Here is a 27288-nt window from a genome sequence, read left to right on the forward strand (position 1 = left end):
TGGCTATTCAGATCTAGGACAAACTTGTGGGATTAGCACAAATCCTATTGGACACACTGTTTACAATACTACCAACATAAACAACAAATCCTCCCCGAATTTAAAAAAAAATAAAGTAACAAGAAGTGAATGACTGATCAGACTTTTATGAATCCTGTGCAATTTACAGGACCTCTGCTCCACTTTGGGGGAAGGGATGCCAAATGATGACAAAATCAAACCAAAATCAAATTGGTTGAGATGGACAATCAGGAGATTAGCCATTTCCAGTTTTGGGGTTAAGCCAGTAGCAAATTCATTTACTGAACTACATCACTGCTCCCATCTTCACACTGTCATTCCTCTGTTTGCAAGCTCATCACAAAGTCCAAGAAAGGCAAGAAGGCATATATATGACGTCAGTAGTGGCTGACATCATCTACCTGGACTTGTGCAAAGCATTTGACACTGTCCCACATGACATCCTTGTCTCTAAACTGGAGAGATATGGATTTAAAGGGTGCACCACACAGTGCATAAGGACTTGGCTGGACGGTCACACTCAAAGAGTTGCAGTCAAGGGCTCAATGTCCAAGTGGAGACCAGTGATGAGTGGTGTTCTTCAGGGGTTGGTATTGGGACCGGTGCTGTTTAACATCTTTGTTGGTGGCATGGACAGGGATTGAGCACACCCTCAGTAGATGAGACCAAGCTGTGTGGTGCAGTTGACACACTGGAGGGAAGGGATGCCATCCAGAGGGACCTTGACAGGTGGGCCCATACAAACCTCATGAAGTTCAACAAGTCCAAGTGCAAGGTCCTGAACCTGGGTCAGGGCAAATACTGGGATCAATCCAGGCTGGGGGATAAATATATTGAGAGCAGCTCTGCTGAGAAGGACTTGGGGGTGCTAGTATATGAGAGGCTGGACATAACCCAGCAATGTGCACTTGCACCTCAGAAAGCCAAGTGTATCCTGGGTTGCATCAAAAGCAGTGTGAGCAGCAGGTCAAGGGAGGTGATTGTCCCCCTCTGCTCTGGTGAGACTCCATCTGGAGTACTGCATCCAGATCTAGGGTCCCAAGCACAAGAAAGATGTGGACCTGTTAGAACGAGTCCAGAGGAGGCCATGAAAATAATCAGAGGGGTGGAGCATCTCTCCTATGAAGACAGGCTGAGAGAGTTGAGATTGCTCAGCCTTGAAAAGACAAGGCTCTGGGGAGATTTTGTCGCAGCCTTCAAGTACCTAAAGGGGCTACAAGAGAGCTGGAAAAGGATTATTTACAAGGGCATGGAGTGATAGGACAAGGGGGGATGGCTTTCAGCTGAAAGAGGGTAGGTTTGTGCTAGATATTAGGAAGAAATGTTTTACTGTGAAGGTGGTCAGACACTGGAACAGGTTGCCAAGAAAAGTTGGGGCTTTGAGCACCTTCCAGGTGTCCCTACCTATGGGGGAAGGGGGAGTGGTTTGAACTAGATGATCTTTATGGTCCCTTCCAACCCAAACCATTCTATTATTCTGCATCTGGGGGGTTGGGTTGCACCTCTAAAGATTTCATAAAATAACTGGGCACACAACAGACAACCAAACTTTAAAAGATCCTGCTGCCTTCTGAGCTGGCTACTTGCTCCTGTCTCTGTACTTTTGGTGCTTGTAAAACAGCCAAACAATTAAAAAAATTCACAGGCAGGGGAGGCTGGCAGGTTTTGAAAGATAATTTGCTGCTTCTGAAATTAACTGTTTCTGTACCAAGCACCTCACCCACAAGAGAACTCTGGGTTCAAAATATTGCAACCAGAATAAGCAGGGTCTTGAAAAAATCCTGTCTCCATAAAAATGCACGCAAGTGAGAATGATAAAGGAACATGGTATAATTCTAATGCTTTAACACATAGTCACTTTATCACAACAGGAATGCCCTTCAGCAGTCAGTTTTGGAAACAAGGTGGCATTACCACAAAAGCCAGAATTACATCAGCCAGAGGAACTGCACATTCTGTCTATTCCTGCACGCATTGTGTCCTCACCTTCTCCTCTGAACACTGGTACATTTCCAAAGCTGCTTCAACAAGAAGTGGATCAAAGCCCTTCTCACAAAGCTGTCCATGTACAAACAGGTAATCCAAAACCTGTGGGGAATGAAGAAAAGAAACTAAGCTTGCAGAGCAGCATCTGCAGCACATGGCTGAATACCGTCTTTGTACATGCAGAGGGGCTCAGCATGACTTTACCCCAGGCTTCACCAGGGACTCAGATAAAATTCTTCCTAGTAGATCTGAGACAGTCTTTATGCAAGAACTTGTTCAGAGAAAGCAGATGAGCCCTTTTGTCCTCCTGTGTTCTCCCACCAGCTCTGAACATCATTTGCTCTAGTCAGAGCAGTCTCACAAGCCACTTTTTAGAAGTTTAACTGTGCTTTTTATACTACAAGTTTTTTAAGATGAAACTGTAGATTCAACAGTCAAGATGTCTCAGCTTTTAGCTTCCTCTCAGCCAGTCACAAGAGCTAATGCAATCTGAAAGCATTCAGCCTTTAAAGATCAACTCAGCATACTAGTGAGTGAGCTGCAAATCCCAGCTCACATGCACAGAAACCACTGCCAAATTTCTTATCTGTCCTCAATTTTGAGAGGTGGGGGAAATGTCTGATAGGTAATGCTAGGTCCACAAAAGAACACAGCTTGCAAATACAGCAGGATTTAAAACCACCATCCTTAGAGGCATTTTATTCATTTGATACTACAGTTCACTCCAGCACACAGCTTAAATCACTCTCGATATGTAGGTAGTGGGCAAGCAGATCAGTTCCGAGAGGAGTCACTGGGACGCTCCTCCCCCCCAGGCAACAGGCACAGTCCTGCCAGGCAATGCTTTGCACACAGTTCACCAAGGGTTTCCCACACAGAAAGTTTGGCCACACTCTTCCTGCTTTAAAATGTTTGAAGAGGATCCAAGACACAGAGCCACACTTCACTCTGCAGCATTTAATGTTCAATGACCTGGTTTTAGCAAGTGCTTGAGGCAACACATGAGGCAGGAAGCAACACAGCACACAAAAGAAAGTTGGTCAGTGGTGCCTTGCAAGAGGCTTTCAGGGATGTTGTAAGCCTGCAGGGGCAAAATCTCTCTACAAGTAGAGACATCAGCATTGCAACCCATGCTCAGAACAAGGGAAGTTGGCTGGTTTTTTGTCACATGGCACTAAGCATGTCATAGAGCCATGCTAAGCTTACTTTGTATGGTTTTGTGGCTTCCGGGAAGGCCCAGTACCTCTCCCAGCTTGACATGGAGCTAAGGGCCCATCCCAAGCTCAATGCAGCTCCTACCCAGCACCCACAGGTGTGGCTGACTCAGTTTCTCATCAGAAACAAGTGTGGACACTCTTTTCTTTGGTTTTGGGAGCCTTTATTACCAGCTGACAACTTCTCTAGTGGTTAACATCACAGCAGTTACAGGCTGCAACCCCTTGCTAGAATAAATATATTCCCCCTATACATTTTGCAAACCTAGGTTTGTTTCTCAGCAGAATCAGTATCCAATCAAGGGTTTCTTCCCCACTGCACAAGCTCTTACCTGGTCTATGTTCTGCCCCTTCTTCTTCATGGCTTTCAGGACGTCCTCAGGCGCATATCCCATGTTGACAACTGCCTCTATGCACTGCCTCTCACTAGCAGAGAGGGCCTGCTGTAGTTCAGAAGTGGGGTCACCTGACTGCTTTGTGCAGCTGATATTATTGGGCACTTTAGACACTGGGAAATTTTGGTGTGTTACCTAAAGGGGAAAATCCAGAGGCTGAGGTGATGATCATTTGCATCCCCTCATCCTGTTTCTGGCTAGTGCAGAACCAGGATACCCCATATAATTAATCCAAGAGGCTTTCTAGACTGCCCTTGGGAAGTTACTCACTGTTCGGATGAAACCAAGCAGTGCACAGTCTGATTCCCACCATACTTTTTTAACCGTCAAAACAGCAACCAACAACTCAGAATCTTTCCAATATATCCTCTCCCACCAGTGGATGAAAACCTTTCCATGCCCAACTATATGATATAGTCAAACCCTGTACCTCAGCAGAAGCATGCAGATTGCTTCCTTTACCCTCAGTTTACTCATCACCTATGGAATACTACTTCTGGAGATTTTCAGAAACATGATCCAATGCAAGCACACAGGTATTTGGGAACTTACCGTAAGTATTTTTGTTTCCTTGTAGTCTAGGTGCACCTGTTGGACAACACACAAATAAGATGACTATAAACATTATGCACCAGTGAACAGAATTTACTACAGCTGGGGAGGAAGGGTTTTATGGGAGAGATCTGGGAAGAAGTCTACTATACTAGGGAGACTTGTGGTCTGATCAGGTTTCCACATGTAAGATGCAGACATTACACAGTTATGTGAAGTTATAGAATAGACACCATAAGGATAATTTCTTCTTTCAGCACTCTATAAAAACAGATTATATGGCAAGAAGGATGTGTCCTCTCTCATAATAATTGTAAGCTTTTTTATTCTGTCACTGTGACTTCTGTGTGTTCACAAAGCTCAGTGTAACATGCTGGCTGAATGATAGTGATAATTTAAAAATCATTGCCTAGAGATTTCCCTTAATGTTTTTTTTTTTTGACCATGAGGAGTAAGAGAAACACATACCTCTTTTCTACTCTCAAAGCACTTCATTTCATACACCTGTGATGGATGCACTCAACCCCCTTAACTAAACCTGCAGTAGTTTGATACAGGCTCCAAAGGAGGTAAAGGTCTGAGCTGTAGTTCTATGAAAAACAAAGGAGCAGAGAGCACTGATGCATATGAGCTTGGAATATGATTGTGCAATTAACACATGAATTGTGTGTGATTTTTCCAAGATGCATTTATCAAGGACCAAAGAAAGTTGTGGGTTTAAGGAGTTTCATGCGTACTTTTCCCATCATATGCAATTTGACAACAAGCCAACCCACTTTATCCCATAAATATGACAAAGTGAGCCACCTTTGAGCTCTCCCTGCTAGGCAGCGTGGCTGCAGGGCAGTCATCTCCTCTTGAGCTGGGACACCTCTCAAGGTTGCTCCTGGAGGCAAAGACACTTTTTATCAACAACAGATCTTTGGATGAGTCCAATTTGAGTTCTCTCTAAATTGCAACTGGACTGCACACCAGTAACTCTCCCCTTGAGCTGGGATGTCTCTCAGTTTTTGAGATTCTTTACCTGAGGTGGAGATACCATTTATTTCACAACAGATCCTTGATAAGTGACTGATAGTATGCTGAATTAATACTAATGAAATCTATGTAGCTAATTCCATTAGACATAAACCATTTTCCAAACCTGATACTAAAATTGGACCTAGTTGCACCTAAGCTCTGTCAGGAGTTTAGAAACCAAGGGGGTCCACTATGAACCTTGTGACTCAACAGGAGGGTCTCTCTTACCCTTTTGCATCTTCGGTCTCTGTGTAAATGATTCTAAATCAATTCTAACTTGATTTTCTTTTGTATGTTTCATCCATGTAGTAAGTAATAGAGTGAACCTTGCCATCAAACTTTGTTAAATCACACTTTTATAAATTCATATTAAAACCACTTTTGCTAATACTTTTGATGGTGATTCTTTAAGTGACCTAAATCACTTATCCATACCACCACCATATATGAGCAAAATGGCACACTGGCTAAAAAGAGCATGCCATTTTTCTACCAGTGCCCAAAACTTGGTCCCATTCTCAGTACACCAACAAGGCTGGATAATGTTCCTTGCTGTACACCTGCTCCATTTCTGCAGAACCAGGCTGCCAGAGGGCAGAACCAACCCTCCACTTTATATTACTTTACCCAAGACAACAGCAGTGCAAAGTCAGAACTCTGCCCTTTTCAATTTATCCATTTCAAAGTCTTCCTGCATTTTAAATCAAATTTTAAAAGACTGCAAGAAATTACTTTGGACCAAGGGCCTATGTTTATTGCCTTTCTTTAATATCTTTTTAAGCCAACATAGATTGCTTGAAAGCTTGTCTACATCTTTCAGAAAAGCCTTCTTTGGGCCCAAACTGAAAAAATCAAACAAACAAACAAAAACCCCAAACAAACAAAAAACCACCACAACAACAAAAAAAAAAAAAAACCTATTCATAGAAAAACAATTTTGAGACTATATGTTAGGATTTTGGTAAATTCCATCTATTGGGGGATGGAAGAAAAGTGTGTGTGGGGGGGAAGACCTTGTTCTGCATTTCTACCCATTTTTATCTCCAGGGTAATAATTTCTCTTCTAGGACACAAAGCCCAAGAAATCACGTTTGGTCTGATGGACTGGTTTGTGCAAGAACCTCTCCTCATGGTAGTAGAGAGGTTCAAAGCTCTTCACACACCCCCTTCCTCCAGACACTTTTGCCAAAGCAAAAAGCACTGGAATATGGGATACACTGAAGTGTGGCTCTAGAGTAGCCCTGAAATCAGCTGGTTATCAAACTGAAGGATGATGCTTTGTTATCAATGCTGCATCCAGGAAAACCAAGACTGCTTCTGAGACTAGACATTCAAGAGTCCAGGACCAACTCCTCTTTCTCAATGTATTTGAGCTTAACAACCTGTCTTTGAAGTCAGTGATTTCCAGTGGAGGAGGGAAACAGCTAAAGGAATTTCGGGGGACAAAGCTAGGACTGGTCATTCAGCAGTCATGCCCCCTTACATCTCAAACTTGCATTTCAGTGCCTTTCAAAAAGCAAACATACATTGCTTTCACTATGTACTTGTACACTGTGCCTACTTTTAGGGACTTTATAGGCCAGGAGCCCTGTCTGCAGCTGGTGTGCCTGCATATATCATGCTACTGCAGCAATATATATTCTGAATGGTCTACCAGGAGCGCTCCATTCTCCAGCAACCAGATTTCTTTAAATGCATCATACTAATCAGGTCTCTGATCAGCTTTGTTTAATTCCAACCTGCTGACTTCACTAATCATTTCTCCCCTCTGCCATTGCTGCAAAAAGCAAATTAGTGAGCTTCAAAAAAAAAAAAAAAAAACCAAACAAAACCAAACAACCAAGACAAAAAAAAAAAACCACCATAAGCACAGTGAGGAGAGGGGACTACCCATAACAGAATCAATTCAGTCTCAGAGAAATCACAAGTTTATTTCCATCCAAAGAAACCTAGATTAAATTCACTGGTAAAGCATAAACTCCAGTGGAAACTCCAAATCCAAAGTTACAATGTCTAGTCTTCTGAGAAAAAAAATTCTATATAAAAACCACTGTGAAATACACTGGGACATATAATTGTTCTGAGGCTTTCTAAAAAGGACAGGCTTATTCTTGTGTAACCTTGAAGGGAGACATGCCCCTTCTGCTCCCAGTCACAGAGATGACTGTGACTTCCTTCTATCATTTTCACATTCTGAGGACTTCTGTTACATTTACTTCAATTACAATTTCAAAATTTTGTTGCATTTACAAATCATGTCCAAGGAAGAACTGGACATGGCACTCAGTGCTCTGGTCTAGTTGACAAGGTGGTGATTGGTCAAAGGTTGGACTCAATGATCTTAAAGGTCTTTTCCAACCTAAATGATTCTGTGATTCAATTTCTTGCAACTCAGCTGTCCTTTTCCAGACACTGGGACCATATTGTGGAAATATGAAACAAGTACATTCTGAAGTCTAGTTCTGTTGGCATACCTATTTCTTGGTTTGCTACTTTCAAAGTAGAAACAGTTTCAAATGAAGATCTTTATTACTTCTCCTAATAAGACTATTTTTGTTTGTTTATCAGTTTGTATCTTTCCTTACAGCATTCTTGAAAATATACCTTTACTCTTACTCATTAATAAGTTCTAATCCAGCATAGCGATTTGAATAGTCAAGAGTGAAAATATGGTCATCTAGTCGTAAGTGATTTTCATATTAACCCCTAGAGACGTGTCATACTTCAAGTTTTTACCTCTGAGCTACATACGATGATAGTCACCTCTCAAACCTGTGATCTGTAACAGTGAGCAGTTGCTCAGCATGCTGCTGTTTCTGCCAAAGTTTACTGTATTAAATTTGTTCTAGTGATCAATAAACAGCTGTTCTCCTGTGCTGAAAAATACACTAGTTGTCAGAATACTGTAATTCGCAATCAATAATGCATTTACCTAAGTCTGAAAAGAGATGAGAGGAGAGCAGCAGTGTCACTTGTTTCAGAGAACATAGTGTCACAAAACCCTGTAGTATGTCAGTAAGGCACAGAACCACTGAAACATCATTTATATTGGACAGAAGCAACCAGATTATTTTAGAGCCAGCTAGAGGATTTGACCATACAGCTTTCACTAGGCTTCATGAGTACTGGTGTTCAGATCTTAGGTTCTTTGGGGGAAAAAAATAACAAGCTTACTGATGTGCTGGTTTTGGCTGGAGTTGTTAGCTTTCTTCACAGTACCTAGTATAAGGTTGTGTGCTGGAAAGACTGTTGATAACATAGAGGGAGTTTTTATTATTATTGTTGAGCAGGGTTTGCACAGTGTCAAGGCCTTTTCTGCTTCTTGTACTACCCTGCCAGTGAGGAGGATGGGGATGGACAAGAAGTTGTGAAGAGACACAGCTAGGACATCTGACCACAACCAACAAAAGGGATATTCCATACCCTATGACATCATGCTCAGTATATAAAGACAGGAGAAGAAGGAGAAAAGGGGGAGACATTTGGAGTGATGGCATTTATATTCCCAAGTAATTGTTATGTGGCATTTCACAGCTGTAAAATAGCTGAACACCTGCCTGCCCATGGGAAGTAGTGAATTAATTCCTTGTGTTGCTTGGCTTGTGCACACAGCTTTTGCTTTCCCTAGTAAACTGTCTATCTCAACTCACAAGTTTTCTAGCTTTTACCCTTCCAATTCTCCCCACAATCCTGCTGGCAGGGGAATGAGCAAACGGCTGTGTGGGGCTTGGTTACTGGTTGGGGTTAAACCACAGCAGTCCTTTTTGGCACTCAACATGGGGATCAAAGGGTTCAAGATAACAGATTTGATTGGAATGTGCTAGGACAAATTTATAGCTGTTAGTGCTGTTTATTAATTGGCAGGCTCCTGTGCTTGCCATGGGCTTGCTTACCTGACTATATTAGAGTCTAGTGCTCACTAGTGGCTGGTTTTTGATTCCACTGCTTGCTGTAGTGCTGTGTGGCTCATCACCTCACTGTATTGTGCCTGGGAATGTTTAGATAACAGTAATGGTGATGTGCCAGAGCACTGCTGCTGTAATGGACAAGCTAGAACTCCAGTGTGAACTCGAGTTGAAGGGACTGTGACCTATGGATGAGTCCACACAGGAACAGAGGTCCACCTGCAGCCTGTGGAGGAGCCTCACACAGGAGTATGTGGATACCCAAAGGAGACTGTGATCCCGTGAGAAGCCAGCACTGGAGCAGGCTCCTGGCAGAACCTGTGGAGAGAAGAGCCCATACTGGAGCAGGTTTGCTGGCAGGATTTGTGAGCCCATGAGGGACCCACACTGGAGCAGTTTGTGAAGAACTGCAGCTCATGGGAAGGACGCATATTGGAGAAGTTTGTGGAGGACTGTCTCCCGTGGGAGGGACCCCATGCTGGAGCAGGGGAAACAAGGATTCCTTGCAGTCCATGGTGAAGACCATGGTGAGGAAGCTGTCCCCCTGCAGCCATGGAGGACTATGATGGGGACTAATAATGGTGGACTCTAGCAGGAAACCCCTTGTTGCAGCCAGGCTGGAAACAAGGGGAGTTCATTGCAATGTTAAACGCTATAATCTGGCCCAAAAGGACCAGGGGTGGAGATATACCTTTAAATTTTTGCTAGACATTATTTGAGTTGTATGTTACAGGAATTGCTATAACGGTGTCATGGTTTAAGCCCAGCTGGAAATTAAACACCATGCAGCCACTCGCCCGAGCCCCCTCTCTCCCATTCGGCCCCAGTGGAATGGGGAAAAGAATCAAAGTAAAACTTGTAAGTTGAGAAAAGAACAGTTTAATTATTGAAAATAAAGCAAAATACAGCAACAATGGCAAATGATGATAATGATAATAAAAAGGGAAAAAACAAGTGATGCAAAATGCAATTACTTAACACCTGCTGACCGATGCCAGACACCCCCCCCCCCCCCGCTTCCTTCCTGAACCCAGATTGGCCGCCTTTCTGGGTAACACCCCACAGTTTATATACTGATCATGACATTCTAAGGTTTGGAATATCCCTTTGGTCAGTTTGAGTTACCTGTCCCAGCTATGCTCCCTCCCAGTTTCTTTTGCAAATCTCCTTACTGGCAGAGCATGAGACAAGGAAAAAAGAAGTTCTTGACTAAGGATAAACATGACTTAGCAATAAACTAAAACACTGCTGTGTTATGAACACCAATCTCATTCTGAATCCAAAACACAGCACTGTAACAGCTACTGAGAAGAAATTAACTCTACTCCAGCTGAAACCAGGACAAACAGGAACCACATGAACCAATGGAGGAGAGAAGCCTTAAAAGCAGCAGTGTACTGACCTGCAGACTAAGGGAATGATATCTCTGTATTATATCAAAGAATGGGAAGGAGTGGGATGGTTAATGAGCTTGTATTGGATAGTGTAGGACCCTGCACATTATGTAAATACTGTGGAATTGTCTTAGGACAGAAATATAAGATGTGGCTGGGGGTGTGTATTCTATTGCCATCTGTTAGAGGTGGGGCAGTTATCTTCTGTTAATTGGACCACCTGTTAAAACCAGGTGGGGCAGTTTTCTTTATCTCTTCCACAACCAATCCTTCCTCCAGAAAATATCTTCTCTTAATGGTCCATTGAGTCTCACTGCATGACTGATAAAATTACATCATCCCATTATAAGATGCTCTGTCCAGGTGGAGCCAAGCATTGCTACCTGGATATAATCTGAGATTTGGAGCACCACAGGTAGCCTTTTCCCACTGGATTCCCAGAGGAAGACCAGGCCCATCTGCACCACCACTGGATCTCCAGAGGAAAACTACACCCTTCTACAAGATCGTGGCTTCAACAGAACCACATCTGTCATTCCAGGAGGACTGCAGCCACCATTTAACTGGACTGCTACCGACACCCTGACCAACAGGGTGTCAGGTCATAATCTGACTCTGTCAGTGTTGTTTTGTATTACTGCATTTTTATTTTATTTTTATTTTCTTCCCTAATAAAGAACTGTTATTCCTACTCCCATATCTGCCTAAGATTGTTGCATCCTGGGTTTTGGGTTCAGATTTGGGGTTCTGGTCTTTGTTAGCTTACCGGTTCCATGTATCCTCGTGCATCCCCCGTGTTATCCCCTCCCACAGAAGTTAGCCCCAGGCTGCCGGCCATTGGGTCTTCTCCCCTGCCACTCCTGTGACCACTCCCCCACCCGGTCCCCGGCAATTCTGTGCTCGTCACCTCATTCTCGTGGTCCCACTGGCCCTGAACCCCCGTGTCCGCCCCCGTCGCGTCCCCATTGGCCATTGTGGCAACGTCACCGCCACAGCATCTGTGTTCATTGGGTGGAGAGTTCCCGTCCTCCCCTGTCCCACCTCTATATCCCTCCGCAGCACCCCAGCCTCGGGGCCAGATTTGCCCAAGCGAGGCTGGGAGCGGCCGCAGCTTCTCCATTGTGGCTCCTGTGACCAATAAAGCGTCCAGCCGCAATGCGGACGGATTTGGACAATTCCCTGCCTCTTCGTTTCCTTCCCTCGCGCGGACGACAAAGCGCGGCCAGCCCACCCCGGGGCACAGCCACAGAAGTGCCCGGAAGTAGCGACGGCATCGATCCTGACGAGGAGCCGAGGTGCCAAGCCGCGTTCTTGGGAGCCGGTCAGGGCGGGAAAAATGATGCGCCATCAGAATTAGCGCCCAATGGTGAGGCCAGGGCCAGCGAACCCGCCGCTGCAGGCAGAAACCACCGCGGAGCACCGGGAGCCATGTGGAGATGCACCACTGCCGCGGGGCCGTGCCACTGCCACCACGGGGCCGGGCTGCCGGGCCGATCATGCCACGGTCCGCGCGGAAGCAGTGCTTCCTGCCGGACTGAAAACGGGAGCAGAGACTCCCCAAAGTAAGTCAGTGGTCCCTCTGCCACCCACGAGGGACCACGCGGATGCTTTTCCCTGCATGGGAGGGGAAGTGAAACCTTTCACGGCCACGGAGTGCCGAAGGAAGGAAGCTTCTCGGGACTGAGGACCCTGGTGGCAGCTTTTTGTTTGCAGAGACTCCAGTCTGGTGAGTATTAGTCGTGGAAAGGTGTCCAGTTAATACTCTTTTGGAGGGCTTGCCCGTGTTCCTGGGGGGTCGGGACATGCCCGCACACAGCACGAGCAGCAGCCGCTGGGGTCTCCTGTGTTTTTTGCTTTTTTTTTCCTCTTTTACTGCACCAGGGGTGGGGTTGGGTGGGTAGTAGTAGCATGGGGACTGTGCTAGCTACCCAACAGAAGGAATTATTCCCTGAAACTGCTTCCCCACCTTCCTTTCCTACCCCTTCTTCCCCTAACCTGGGTGGGCCGTGGGGGATACCCCATCGATATGAGACGCAGGGCAGCTCCACAAACGTGGACTGTGCTCCTGGCTCCCCCGAGCCCCCCCGGCATCCCCGCCTCAGTGAAATTGGCTACTTCGCTGAGGAACTGACCCCAAACCCCTTTCCCAATCCCTTTTTCCCAGTTAAGAATCCCAGTTTCGGTGCTACCCTGCGCTGCTCTGTTTTTTGAACCCTTTTCTTTGTTCCCCTGAGGAAGCCACGGCCACGTGGTTTGGGTCTTTGTCTTCCCAAGATGGAGGGAAGCCACATGGCCGGGCTTCCCCTTCCCACAATCCCTTTGTCTCCTTTGTCCCCACTTTTGACCCCACCCCCTCCTGCTTCCCTGTGGGCGTGGGCACCACCTACTCAAGGCATTGGGTTGCCACCCCACCCCCTGTTCCCCCTCGGGTGGGTGTTCCCTCCTTCCATGTCCTGCCTGCTGCAACATCAGCCCCACCCTCCCCCGACAGAGAGGGTTCTCTCACCTCTGCACCATTGTCCCAGGGAGAAGATTCTCCCCGCCCTGTCTGCCCTGTCCCTCGCACCCCGCCCCCACATCCTCCTGCTCCTCGGATACCCGGGGGGGGGAGGGGGGGAGGGGAGGGGAGGGGATGGGGCTCAGTCTACGAAGTCGAGCAGTCGCTCCGCACTCCAGTCTCCTATGCCAGGGGAGGGGAGAACCCTACATGGGCACCCCTTCCCTATGAATCAGTGAAAGAGGTCTGCAAGACATTGTGTGAATTTGGCAGAGCAAGCCCTTTCTTTAAGGGCATTCTAAAAGCGACTTTAACATCCAGAACCATAGTGCCAGCAGACATTAAGCGTCTGTTTAGCTGCCTGCTTCTCCCATCGGAATACAGCCTGTGGGAGAGGAGGTGGAAAAAACTAGCAGCAGACCTGCTTCCTGAAATCCGAGAAGGGCCTTACAGCCTGGATTTTGTGGAAGAACCAATCACCCTCGACCATCTCGTGGGTGAGGGACAATGGAGTGAAGGGCAACTACAGGCTCGGGGAATTCCAACGGCCGTGCTGGACATGTCCAAGGGTGCAGCAGAGAGTGCATTCTTGGGCATGCCCACCAAGGATCCAGTGGTACCCTATACTGCAATTAAACAAGGTGTTGCAGAGCCTTTTCTAGATTTCGTAGACAGAGTCCGGGCAGCGGTCGAGAGACGGGTGGAGAGACCTGAACACCAAGACGGACTGGTCCTAGAAGTGGTGCACATGAACGCTAATTCAATGTGCAAAAGAATCATCCTATCACTGCCGGCATCACCACTGCCGACCCTCGACCAGATCATCGAGGAGTGCACCCTGAAAGCACACCTGATGGAGGAGGAAGCCCCAAAGAGACCAAGAGACAAGCTGGTCGCATCAGCTGCTGCTCCTCCAAGGAACTCAGCTCCAAGGTGATTTCCATCCAGGCACCGATGCTTCCACTGTCATCAGGAAGGACACTTTCAGGATCGCTGCCCACTTCTAAAGACTGCACCGCCCGGGACTGCGGGAGAAGGGAGGGGGGACGGGAACCCCACCATTTCAAAAAGCTAGGAAATGAACGTGCACTTGCCTCGCGTATTGATAAAAATGAGGCAAGTTGCGGTGCTGCAAGGGGAGCTGCGATTCACCATCTAGTCCCATCTGCAAGCAGCTGCGTCTCAACCACTGACATCAGGGGGCCTTATCGGCTCCGACTCACTAATTCTGTACACTTTAGTTCCCAGGACTGGCAGTTCTTCATAGCGGACGCAGAGCTTCTATCACACATCTGCTGCTGTGAAACCAGGAGGAAAGAAGACCTTCTGAACTGCAGGTACCTCGTGGTTGGGGACACAAAAAGCACCCCACTAGAGATAGAGGTTCCTCCGGTGATTTCCACCCTTAATCCGGGGTTCTTCTATCTCGCGGCACGCTGTGTCCACTCCCCCTTCTTCCTGCCGAAGGGCCAGGTAATTGCACAGGCGATTCCTATTCCTCGTGCTCTGTGCAATGACTTGGAACTCTCAGTCTTTTATGCTGGGAAGTTGGGAGAAGAAAAACCCCTCATGTGGTGTAAACTCAAGTGCGAGGGGCGTTCTACCTATCTTCAGGGGATGTTGGACACAGGGGCAGATGTGACGGTCATCCCACCGCACAAGTGGCCGTCACACTGGGAGCTGCAGAGCGTGGCCACGCCAGTCTTAGGACTAGGCAGGCCACAGCCAGCAAGGCAATCCAATAATATTGTCCAAATTAAGGGTCCAAACGGGCTGCTGGCCTCAGTACGTCCGTTCGTGATCAATTGCAAATTCACATTATGGGGAAGAGATGCTGTAGCTCAGTGGGGGGCCAAATTGGAATTTCCGGCCCCCCAGCATTTTTAGGTGCGGCCACTGAGAAGCGCCCCACTCAGAAATTAACATGGCTCACAGATAAGCCCGTCTGGGTGGAGCAGTGGCCGCTGAGTAAACAGAAACTACAGGTGCTCACAAAATTAGTGGAGGAAGAATTGGCAAAGGGTCACATAGTAGAAACAAACAGCCCCTGGAACTCACCGGTATTTGTAATTAAAAAACCGGGGAAGGACAGGTGGCGACTCCTCCACGATTTAAGAAAAATTAATGAAGTAGTAGAAGATATGGGCTCTCTCCAACCGGGTATGCCATCTCCATCGATGCTACCCCCAAAATTATAATTTGGCTGTGATTGATATTAAGGATTGCTTCTTTCAAATCCCATTACATCTGGATGATGCTCTGCATTTTGCTTTCTCTGTACCCTCCATCAACAGAGAAGCCCCCATGAAGCACTACCACTGGACGGTACTACCTCAGGGGCTTAAATGTTCCCCCACTATATGCCAGTGGTATGTCGCCAGGGTTCTGTCCCCCATGCATGCCAAGTGGACATCCTGCATCTTCTATCACTACATGGATGACGTGCTGATTTGTGCCCCTGACAGCGAGGTCCTGCAAGCAGTTCTGGAGGACACTGTTAGGGCCTTGTCGGCAGTCGGATTTGAGTTGCAAAAAGAGAAGGTACAGTTGCTGCCACCCTGGAAGTACCTGGGCCTGGAAATTAATAATCGAACAATTAGGCCTCAACAAATTCAGATAAGTAACAACCCCAAGACGCTGAATGACATCCAGCGCTTGTGCGGATCATTGAATTGGATCAGGCCTTGGCTGGGACTCACCACGAAGGAACTATGCCCTCTTTTTGACTTATTAGCAGAAAGGGAGGGGGCTGACGGTTTAAGTTCCCTGAGAGTCCTGACCCGGGAGGCAAGAGCCGCACTCGAGAAGGTCCAGACCACCATAGCGAGCAGGCAAGCCCATCGCTGTCAACCAGGGCTGCCTTTCTGCTTCATCATCCTAGGTGAGTTACCCCATTTATATGGTATGATATTCCAGTGGGACAAGGGCCAACGGGACCCCCTCTTGATAATAGAGTGGGTGTTCCTTGGCCACAGACAGTCCAAAAGTATCACCAGACCACAAGAGCTGATGGTGCAGCTCATAATACGGGCCAGGGCTCGTCTGCAAGTACTAGCTGGCTGTGACTTCACATGTATCCACCTCCCCATCAAAATATCCACGGGGAAAATGACCAAGGAGACCTTCAAACATCTTTTAAGGCAAAATGAGAACTTGCATCTTGCTCTAGACAGTTTCTCAGGCCAAATTCAAATTGGATATCCTGGCCATCATCTGTTCAACACAGAATTCAAATTGTTACCAAAAGAATTACAAAGTAAAAAGCCACTCAGAGCACTGACAGTGTTCACAGATGGGTCAGGGAAGTCCCACAAGTCAGTGGTGACTTGGAGGGACCCAGAGACTCAGCTGTGGGAATCTGATGTTAAGGTAGTGGAAGGTTCCCCACAAGTAGCTGAGTTAGATGCTATTGTGAGGGCTTTTGAGAAATTTAATCAACCTTTCAATCTGGTAATGGATTCTGCGTATGCAGCAGGAGCAGTGTCTAGAGCAGAACATGCAGTCATCAAAGAGGTCCCAAATCAGGTCATCTTTGGGTTGCTCACAAAATTGGTACACCTGTTTTCTATCCGTGAGCATCCCTTTTATGTGGTGCATGTGAGATCACACATGGATCTCCCAGGCTTTATTGCTGAGGGGAACCGCAGAGCAGACGCCCTTGGCAGCCCCAGTACAGCTGGGAGGCCAGCCGAATATAGTTGAGCAGGCCAGGCTGAGCCATCAGCAGTTCCATCAAAATGCCCCAGGTCTGGTACACCAGTTCCATCTGCGGCGTGACCAAGCCAGGGAAATTGTGGCCTCATGCCCCGACTGTCAGGAGGCATCTTTACCAACACTGGGAGCAGGTGTGAATCCCAGAGGTCTCCGCAGTTGCGAGGTATGGCAGATGAATGTCACAAAAGTCCTCAAATTTGGGAAACTCAAGAATATCCATGTAACAGTGGACACCTTCTCGGGGGCAGTTTTTGCCTCAGCCCACATAGGGGAAAGGGCCTCAGACGTGAGAAAACACCTCATATACGCCTTTGCCACCTTAGGGGTCCCAGCCACAATTAGAACTGATAATGGTCCAGCTTACACTTCCAGGGTACTCAGTAACTTCCTGCAAGAATGGGGGGTCCAACATAAGACCGGGATTCCTCACTCCCCCACCGGCCAGGCCATAATAGAAAGAACACACCAGACGCTGAAGCAGGTCCTCCGGAAGCAGCGAGGGGATATGCGAGTGCTGTCACCACACGAGAGGCTCTGCAACGCATTGTTTACCATCAGTTTTCTAAATTGCTCTTTTGACAGACCAAAACCGCCAGCCCTGAGACATTTCAAACAATGTCAGGAGCTCCAACCAGAAGAGAGGCCTCCAGTGTTAGTGGGGGATCTGGACTCTAAAGAAATCCAGGGTCCATTCCCACTTCTCACCTGGGGACGGGGATATGCCTGCATATCCATGCCTTCAGGAGTCAGGTGGATCCCCAGGAGGCATGTCAAACCTTACATTCCAGGACAGCCTGTGAGTCAAAGTGATGCAGTGCCAGTGGATGCAACCAGTGATCCCACCAACCAAGGGGTTGCATCCAATCGCAGGCGCCGCAGAGAGAGAAGGGATTCAGCATCTCCCTAAATAGCATTCTCCATACAACTACCTCAGTCCAGTTGTGTCCCCAGTCCACATGTTCATAATAAAGTTGTTGCCCCAGTTCCCCTATCCCCAAACACCCAGGGAAAAACCATCTCCAGGCCCTCTCCACCTGCAAAGCAGCCACTGCAGTCACTGCAGCAGAAGAAGCTGGAAGAAGAGGCCACCACATGAAGATCCAAGTCAAAGCAACTGTCTTTTTATATATTTTAAAGCGGGGAACTGTTGCATCCTGGGTTTTGGGTTCAGATTTGGGGTTCTGGTCTTTGTTACCTTACCGGTTCCATGTATCCTCGTGCATCCCCCGTGTTATCCCCTCCCACGGAAGTTAGCCCCAGGCTGCCGGCCATTGGGTCTTCTCCCCTGCCACTCCTGTGACCACTCCCCCGCCCGGTCCCCGGCAGTTCCGTGCTCGTCACCTCATTCTCGCGGTCCCACTGGCCCTGAACCCCCGTGTCCGCCCCCGTCGTGTCCCCATTGGCCGTTGTGGCAACGTCACCTCCACGGCGTCTGTGTTCATTGGGTGGAGAGTTCCCGTCCTCCCCTGTCCCACCCCTATATCCCTCCGCGGCACCCCAGCCTCGGGGCCAGATTTGTCCAAGCGAGGCTGGGAGCGGCCGCAGCTTCTCCATTGTGGCTCCTGCGACCAATAAAGCGTCCAGCCGCAACGCGGACGGATTTGGACAATTCCCTGCCTCTTCGTTTCCTTCCCTCGTGCCGACGACAAAGCGTGGCCAGCCCACCCCGGGGCACAGCCGCAGAAGCGCCCGGAAGTAGCGGCGGCATCGACCCTGATGAGGAGCCAAAGCGCCAAGCCGCATTCTCGGGAGCCGGTCAGGGCGGGATAAGTGACGCGCCGGCGGATAAGATCCCCTTAATTTCAAAATTATAATAATTCAGAGGGAGGGGGTTTACATTCTCTATTTCAAGGGAGTCTCCTGCCTTCCTGAACAGACACCCGTCTTTTCAAACCAAAACAGGAATAGGGGGTGGAATGTGCTGGTTTTGACTGGGATAGAGTTAAACTCAAATTTCTGCTCTTATTCCTAGACAATAACTTGCGTGAAGTTAAGTGTCCCCAAAATAATTTTGGGACTTGCTACAAGTTTGAAGAAATGAAACATCAAATTCCTGCCTCAGAGCTGTACAGCAATCAACTGTAACATTAGTGATCCAAGATAATCCTCCGGACTGCTTTTAGTATTCAGAAAGCAATCCTTGTCCCCTCCTTTACAAGGAAAATGGTAGATTTAAAAAAGTATCTCACAAAATAAATAAATAAATTAAACCTTAAAAAAAATGACCATTCTTTCACTCCAGGTTAACTGCAAGCACTTTTTCTCCCAAGTGACAAAGCACATGTGTTTTTTAATTTGTGATTGCTTCTATTCCTTGAAAAGCTGTCATTTCCATTATTTCCAGGAAATATATAAGCAAAGCGAGGAACAAATCTAGAAGAGATTTAATTCAAAACCTAAGAGCAGTTCAGAATCTTATATATCTCAGTTGGATAAGACAAAACACAAGACTGTACAAAGATCTCATATGCTTAGTTCAATGGTGTGCAACTATGAACAAGTACCAAAAAGCTGAAAGCAAAATCACCAGAACTGGTCTAAAAATATCAGATTTAGGGGAACGTGTGAAGTAATAATCTGAGGTTCAGAACTGCCAGCATGAAGACCTATTTAATTGATCAATTTGCAACATAAATTAAGAGGAACTACCACACATGATCTACACATCTCTCCCATTAAATGAACCTAAAACCACAGGACATTTTAGAAGCAACATCTGTCTCTGCACCTTCACAGCTCCACATCTCCCCAGCAACCCCAACTCTAATCCACTGTGTGTTTACCATAATTGCTGTGCTTTGAGATGATTCTTCTGTACAAACTGTTGATGCAGCCAGGGAAGGCAGTTTGGATGAAGAGGATAATGTTGATGTCTCCATGCCACTGTCCTCATTTAGAGCAGAAAGACCCACCATATGGTGTCCATTCAGTTCACTGGTTTTACTCTGAGCACAGGTCTGCAAAGAGCTGAGCAAAGTGTCGTTGCGGAGACAGGTAGTGCTGTGGAAAGTGCTCATAAGCTTTGATGATTTTTGATCACTCTCATCGGAGTCAAGTTTAGGAAAGGACAGGGTTTTGATGTTGCTCACTGAAGTGATAGGGGACAGGGACATCTTGGAAGACAAGGACATCTTTTCACAGTTTCCCAACTGTGGTAAAGTGATAAAGCCATTTGGTTTGTGAAGGGGTTTGAAGTCCAATGTAGCCCTTTCTATGGATGTCAGAAATTTCTCATCTTGCAACACGGACTCAGACTCTACTTTGGGCAAAGTATTATCTAACAGCTGGGCAACAATTGGCCTAGTAGTACCAACATGAATTTCAAGGATACTTTTTAATTCTTCCTTATCATTGATAGTTTTTAATTCCAGTTTGTCAAAAGGGTCTTCTTCGCATTCAAAATCAGCTGGGTTGAAGTCTGCTTTTGGATGAGGTGGACTGATAACCTTTTGCTTCACAGCACTGCTGTTGGCTGGTGTGGGAGTAAGAATATTATTGTGCTGCAGGCTAGCAAGGATGGGGTTAATAGGAGGAGGCATGACTTTAGGGCAAGGTCCCTCTGAGAACCCCATTTTGGTGATGTCCTCTGAATCTGCTTTTGATTTTGCTAGTGCTTCTTCTCCCTTTTGTTCAGCTTCTCTCTGGGCAGCTTCAATTTTTTTGATATCTTCAGCCCATTCAATTGTTTTCTTTTCTAGTGAGAAGTCATACTGGCCAGGGGTGGAGGGGAAAGGAAAGAAGAAAAAAGATAAATTATATCAGGATCATAGCCACTACTTCTAACAGCAACATAAGTAACAGAATAAGAGCTACATGAATTACCATGGACAGGCATAAATTTTTCCCAGCACCTCTTATTTACCAGCATATCTTGTCTGTAGGTTTACAGACTGACAAAACTAAAAGACCTCAGAAATAGTTAATTTTGTCTCTAGCACTAAAACCTGTCTATAGTCTAGATTAAAGTATCATATTTTGCCTCCTTCCTACACTTAGTTTTGCTATAGAGCTACTGATCATCTGTTGGAGGTTAGAATTTTTTGGGTTTTTTTTCCTTTCTCTCAGGGAATTTTCTCCCATCTCTTGCCTAAGAGAAAATAATGACTGGTACTTAAGAGAGACAAAATAAATGGCCAAGGTGGGGGCAAGGGGTGCAGCTGGCTGCAGCCTCTTAGATGAGGGGCTTTCTTTTGGAAAGGCAGAGATACCAGGAGATTTTGGCTGGGGGGTGAGGGGCTGGGCTCAGCTCTTCTCTCTCTCTTGCTCTTGGGATTGGAGGGGAATGGTCAAGTTGCTCCTACCGCAGGAAGAATTAGCTGCCACCAGAGTCCAGCTCAGCACTGCTTTGTCTTTACCGTGTGTGAGTCTCTGCTCGTAAGACCATGTGGTGAATTGGGACCTTAGTAATGCCTGATCTGATTGGAAAGGACCCTCACCATATATTCAGGTGCCTCAGGGGAAAACCTGGGATCCTGATCCCCTCCCCCTTCCCAAAGGATATGTTACCCAGCTGCGTGTGGCAGCTGCTATGGACAAGCCTGGCTGCAGCTGCCAAGCCCTGCAGCTTTATGCCATTGCCAAGCCCCACTGCTTTCTGCCTCTGCCTCGGACTTTTCCACTACACTCTAACCCAGCACCCCGTGTCCATCCGACCACCACATCTCCTGTTAAGGCTGTGGAATTTTCTATTACATTTTGCTTGCCACCCTGGGGTATGCCTGTCTGCCATTCCAGCCGCTGCTCCGAGGTTCCTGCTACAGCTCCTTTCTCTATCTGGAGGGGCACCGGGCCCGTCGTGAGTTTGTAAAGGAAGCCCCTTTTCTATCTCTCCCGCCTCCACGTCCGCCATTGCCCACATGGAGAGAGGCGGCTGAACTCATGCCACAGCAAACCCTGGAGCTGTGGGGGAATCATCCCACCTGACCTGCCCAGCTGGGAGCCACCAGAGCCCCTTCTGGCTATGACCGTAACTGCACTGAAGGGGAACTGCCTGCAGCCAAGATAAGGCTGTTACTGCAGTTGTTTTTTATTTGTTGTTGCTGACATTGTGGTTGTTTGTTTGCCTTATTATACAGATATATAGAGAGTCCAGGAAGTTTTTAGAGTGTGTGGAGGATAACTTTTTGCCACAGCTGGTGAGTGAGCCTGTCAGAACCCAAGGTGTCCCTCAGACACTCTTGGATGTTCCGGGTCCAGGTCAGAAGCCTCTGAGACCCTGGCAAGCAGTCGGAAACCCCTGTGATTTTGAATTTGACCCATGGAACAATTTACCAACTTTGCAGGAAGAACAAGAAATCACAGAAGTTTAGATATTATAATAGAAGTAGTCACAAAGTGAAAGGTAGGATTTTTGAGTGCTGTACAGGGGGGTTTTAGGCCTTGTACAGAGGGGTCTGAGTTTTGTACATGGGGGTTAGAAGTTCTAAGATGGAGGGATTTGGGCGTGCCCTGTCCTCCTTCTTTCTCCTTCCTATCCTCCATGTTCTTGGTGATGTTGGCACTCACAGATTGGTTTAGAGTAGAAAGTCACTGTTCAATACAGGTGATAGGCATTGGGGAAAAACTATAAACATTTAATACGTAATGTGTGATATAAAAGATGGCACCAGCCCCTTGGGCGAGGGAGATGGAGAGAGACGCAGAGGGAGAAGGAGTCAGAGAGAATGCCAGGGAGTCTGTGTGCCTTGAGATAAAATGCAATAAACTGCCTTGAGACCAGACGACTGAAGACTACTGAGTCTTTCTTTGAAGGCACGGGTTGGAGGAGAGACTTTACCACCACCCGGGGTCACCCCAATCTGGGGGTGATTCCGACATGAGCCCACCAGGGGAGGGACTATGCTAGACCTGTTGTTTGCAAATAGAGATGGACTGGTGGGAGATGTGGTGGTTGGAGGCCGCTTGGGGCATAGTGATCATGCAATTATAGAGTTCTGGATATTTGGTGAAATCAGGAGGAACATTAATAAGACTTTTACATTAGACTTCCGAAGGGCAGACTTTGGCCTGTTTAGGAGACTTATTCAGAGAGTTCCTTGGGAAGTAGTCCTTAAAAACAAAGGAGTCCAGGAAAGGTGGGCATGCTTCAAAACAGAGATGTTGAGGGCATAGGAACAGACTGTCCCTGTGTGCCGAAAGATGAGTCGACAAGGCAAACATCCAGCCTGGATGGGCAACGAGGTTTCAAAGGAACTAAGGAGTAAAAAGAGGATGTATCATCTTTGGAAAGAGGGTCAGGTGTCTCAGGAAGTATTTAAGGGGGTTGCTAGGGCATGTAGGAAAAAAATTAGGGAGGCCAAAGCTCAGTTTGAACTTAATTTGGCAACTTTTGTGAAGGACAATAAAAAATATTTTTACAAATATATTAATGGTAAAAGGAAGGGTAAGACCAACCTTTGTTTTCTACTGGATGCAGGAGGGAACTTAGTAACTGCAGATGAGGAAAAGGATGGAGTGCTTAATGCCTTCTTTGCCTCAGTCTTTAGTGGGAAGACAGCTTGTCCTCAGGACAACTGTCCTCCTGGGTTGGTAGATAGTGTCAGGGAGCAGAATGGTTCCCCTGTTATCCAGGAGGAGGCAGTAAGAGAACTGCTGAGCCACTTGGATGTTCATAAATCTATGGGACCAGATGGGATCCATCCTAGGGTGATGAGGGAGCTGGCAGATGAGCTTGCAAAGCTGCTCTCCATCATTTACCAACAGTCCTGGCTCATTGGTGAGGTTCCAGATGACTGGAAGCTGGCCAATGTGACGCTCATTCACAAAAAGGGTGGGAAGGAGGATCCCGTAATTATAGGCCAGTTAGCCTGACCTCAGTACCCGGTAAGGTACAGTTTGTATTGAGTGTCATCACGCATCACTTACAGGATGGCCAGGGTATCAGACCCATCCAGCATGGGTTTAGGAGGGGTAGGTCGTGTTTGACCAACCTGGTCTCCTTTTATGACCAGGTGACCTACCTGGTGGATGCGGGAAAGGCTATGTATGTTATCTATTTGGACTTCAGCAAGACCTTTGACTCTGTCTTCCACAGCATATTCCTGGAAAAGCTGGCAGCCCACAGCTTGGACAGGAGCACTGTTTGCTGGGTTAAGAACTGGCTGGATGGCCAGGCCCAGAGAGTGGTGGTGAACGGTGCTGCATCTATTTGGCGGCCAGTCACTAGTGGTGTCCCTCAGGGATCTGTGCTGGGGCCAGTTCTGTTCAATATCTTTATTGACAACATGGATGATGGTATTGAGTCATTCATTAGTAAATTTGCAGACAGCACTAAGCTGGGAGCATGTGTCAATCTGTTGGAAGGTAGAAGGGCTCTGCAGAGAGACCTGGAATGGTTGGATGAATGAGTGGAATCCAATAAGATGACGTTTAATAAGTCCAAGTGCCGAGTCCCGCATTTTGGCCACAATAACCCCCTGCAATGTTATAGGCTGGGGACGGTGTGCCTGGACAGTGCCCAGGTGGAAAGGGACCTGGGGGTACTGGTTGACAGCCGGCTGAACATGAGCCAACAGTGTACCCTGGTGGCCAAGAAGGCTAACGGCATCCTGGTCTGTATCAGGAATAGTGTAGCCAGCAGGAGCAGGGAGGTCATTCTTCCCCTGTACTTGACACTGGTGAGGCCGCACCTTGAGTACTGTGTCCAGTTCTGGGCCCCCCACTTTAGGAAGGCGTTGAGATGCTTGAGCGCATGCAGAGGAGGGCAACGAGGCTGGTGAGGGGCTTGGAACACAAGCCCTATGAGGAACGACTGAAGGAGCTGGGGTTGTTTAGCCTGGAGAAGAGGAGACTCAGAGGTGACCTTATCACTCTCTACAACTTCCTGAAAGGTGTTTGTAGTCAGGTGAGGGTTGGTCTCTTTCTCCAGGCAGCAACTGACAGAATGAGAGGACACAGTCTTAAGCTGTGCCAAGGGAAATTTAGGTTGGATATTAGGAATAAGTTTTTTACAGAAAGGGTGATAAAGTACTGGAATGGTATGCCTGGGGATGTGGTGGAGTCACCATCCCTGGAAGTGTTTTAAAAAAGACTGTGGCACTCGGTGCCATGGTTTAGTTGAGGTGTTAGGGCTGGGTTGGACTTGATGATCTTGAAGGTCTCTTCCAACCTAGTGATTCTGTGTGTGATTCTGTGTATGACATGCTAGTAAAAAACTGTATTCCTTTTCCCATCTCTTTGTCTGAAAGTCCCATAATTTCAAAGTTATAATAATTTGGAGGGGAGGGTAGGATGACACATTTTCCAATCCAAGGGAGGCTCCCGCCTTCCTTGGCAGACACCTGTCCTTTAAACCAGGACATCATCCCAAGATCAGTTTCACAGCTTTCCCACCCTCTGCCCCCAAGACAACAGATGTAGCAAGCCTACTAGATAGCCATACCCAGATTTAGCATCACTGAACTACCTCCTGTCTACAAGTTCCACAAGTCATTCAAGAGTACAGCAGAGTATTTTTTTTCATCCAAAGACCAATGCAGTATTACTCAGTTCCCCCTAATATATTTCCAAGGGACTTGATATTATAGTTTTATAACCACTAGTTTAAGAGGCATTGGTATTAGTTCAGTGCCAGTGGCTCACCAGCAAAGGGCATATACTGGCTACACCAATGATGACAACTACCTGCAGTAGCAAATTTTGATGCAGTTACTGCCATGACAAGATCTCACAAGCTTTTCTCATTTAACATCATCTCCTTCAGGGCCAGGTTAGCACAGGAAGGCATTTATAAGCTACTCACTATCAGTTTACTGGTTATAGTAGTGGCCTGGTTGAAAGGACAACATTCTGAACAGACTAAATTTACCTAAAGCTTTAATATCTTAGTAAGAATGAACAACCTCAAATGGTCTTTAAATAACCAAAAGAATGTTCAGAAAACACAGCCTACAAGTTAAGTCCAGGATATAACCCGTGACTCACAAGAAGTTATAAGATACCCTTGACAGGATAATGGCACATAACTGGAGTGCTCTTGCCATGGGACTGCTAGGTCATATAAATTCCTGTCTCTAAAGAGCAGCAAACCAACAAGGCTTGCTAGGCTTCTACTAAGCTTTTCTGGGACTTGCTATGTGTTGCACCACATCCTATCCTATAGCAAGCTCCAGTGAGTTCCTGGAGACCTGTTGTCTTAACTGCATAACAGTTTTCCATTCCCTTAGCTCTAAGACTCCAAGAGACGTGATACACAATTTATCAGCAAGGCAACTCTGAAAAACAAATCACTGGCAGAAGTACTGAGCACTACTCATTATACATTCTTTGATATCTGAGAAGAGCTATCAGGGTTGTTCGTTTTTTTTTTTTTTGTGTGTGTGGGTGTGTGTGTGTGTGTATGTATGACTATATACATGGACAAAAACTGACCACTTTTTTTTTTTTATATTAAAAAGGGGGTATTTATATAAAAATATATAGCTTTGGGCAATTTTGCTTCCTTGCAGTTTTATTTTTTTAATAGCTCTCACTACAGCTGTAAAAAAAGTCGAATTGCACAGCAATATGCGTATTCTACATAGTTGCATCCTATTATGCAGGGTACATCAATCCAATTGGACATATTATACTTGAACCTCAGCATGGCAGGAAAATGGAAACATAGCACAATGAAGCCAGCAATATGACATTAGTTACCTTTAGCTCTTCCACACCACTTTAACTGGGTGGAAATATGTGTGAAAAATGCATATTATATAATTGGCTTTTCACAAATGTTAAAATGAATACTATATGTGTTATGCTGGAAAGTTATGCTGTATTAATGTCTTTTAAGTAGTGTGGTAAATATCGTTTTTAAGCTATAGCATAATATTAAAATAGAAACTATGTCATGTAAGACACTTTTTGTAACTAGCGTAAGGAATGTAAAGGATAATCAAGAAATTCTTCACATTATCCTCTCTGGATAGAGATAACAGCAACAGACACCAAGATCCTAATAAAAGAATTATTGCCTCCGTATCAGGAAAGCTCAGACTTTGAGGAACCAAGAAAATTGATTTACAAGATGAGGGGGGGAAGCTGAAATTAAGCAGAAACACCCTGGTTTGAAAAGAATGTTTGAATCATGTATGAGATATATGAATATGCAATAGGTCATTGCTTTTAAGGGGTAATCCTTTGTTAGCAAGGTGTGCTTTGTGGCAGAGTGCAAGGCACCTGGATGTCCATAATTCTTTGCTTTTTATTGCCTCTTATTGTCCTAATTTTTATTACTATTTTCATTACTATTAAACTTCTAAAATTTTAACACAAGTGAATGGCGTTTTTCACATATGCATATTAGGACAATCAGGTAATCATTTAATGGTTATAATGAAAAAGCCATGATGCAGGGTAATTGAGATAGTCGGCTCTCCAGTGGATGAGTTGCAGGGCAGAAAAAACAAATTTAAAAAAGAAAAAAGGGAAGAATAAAAGCAGAACTATCTGTCACAACTGAAATGAAAACAATCATCAGTTTGGACTGCCAAGGAAAATCATGTATCCAAAATGAGAAAATATAGTTCAATTAGACTTCTTGTATCATAACTTGTATTTGGAGATTAGATTTTCAACATTTACTTTAAAGCCATTGATTTTATGCTA

At 46.2% G+C, this 27288-nt stretch overlaps 1 protein-coding gene across 1 annotated transcript in view; it reads right to left on the minus strand.

Moving 5' to 3' along the window:
* Positions 1-27288, minus strand: part of LOC128822760 (ubiquitin-associated protein 1-like) — a 91095-nt gene that overhangs the window by 902 nt on the left and 62905 nt on the right. The window contains exons 4-7 of the mRNA XM_054004567.1: positions 19482-20408; positions 4169-4204; positions 3554-3751; positions 2008-2109 (exon numbers count right to left, since the gene is read on the minus strand). Coding sequence (XP_053860542.1) covers positions 2008-2109; positions 3554-3751; positions 4169-4204; positions 19482-20408 — 1263 coding nt within the window. The remainder of the gene's footprint in view (positions 1-2007; positions 2110-3553; positions 3752-4168; positions 4205-19481; positions 20409-27288) is intronic.

This window comes from Vidua macroura (genome assembly GCF_024509145.1).
Source record: "Vidua macroura isolate BioBank_ID:100142 chromosome W unlocalized genomic scaffold, ASM2450914v1 whyW_random_scaffold_68, whole genome shotgun sequence".
NCBI classification, from domain to species: Eukaryota; Metazoa; Chordata; class Aves; order Passeriformes; family Viduidae; genus Vidua; species Vidua macroura.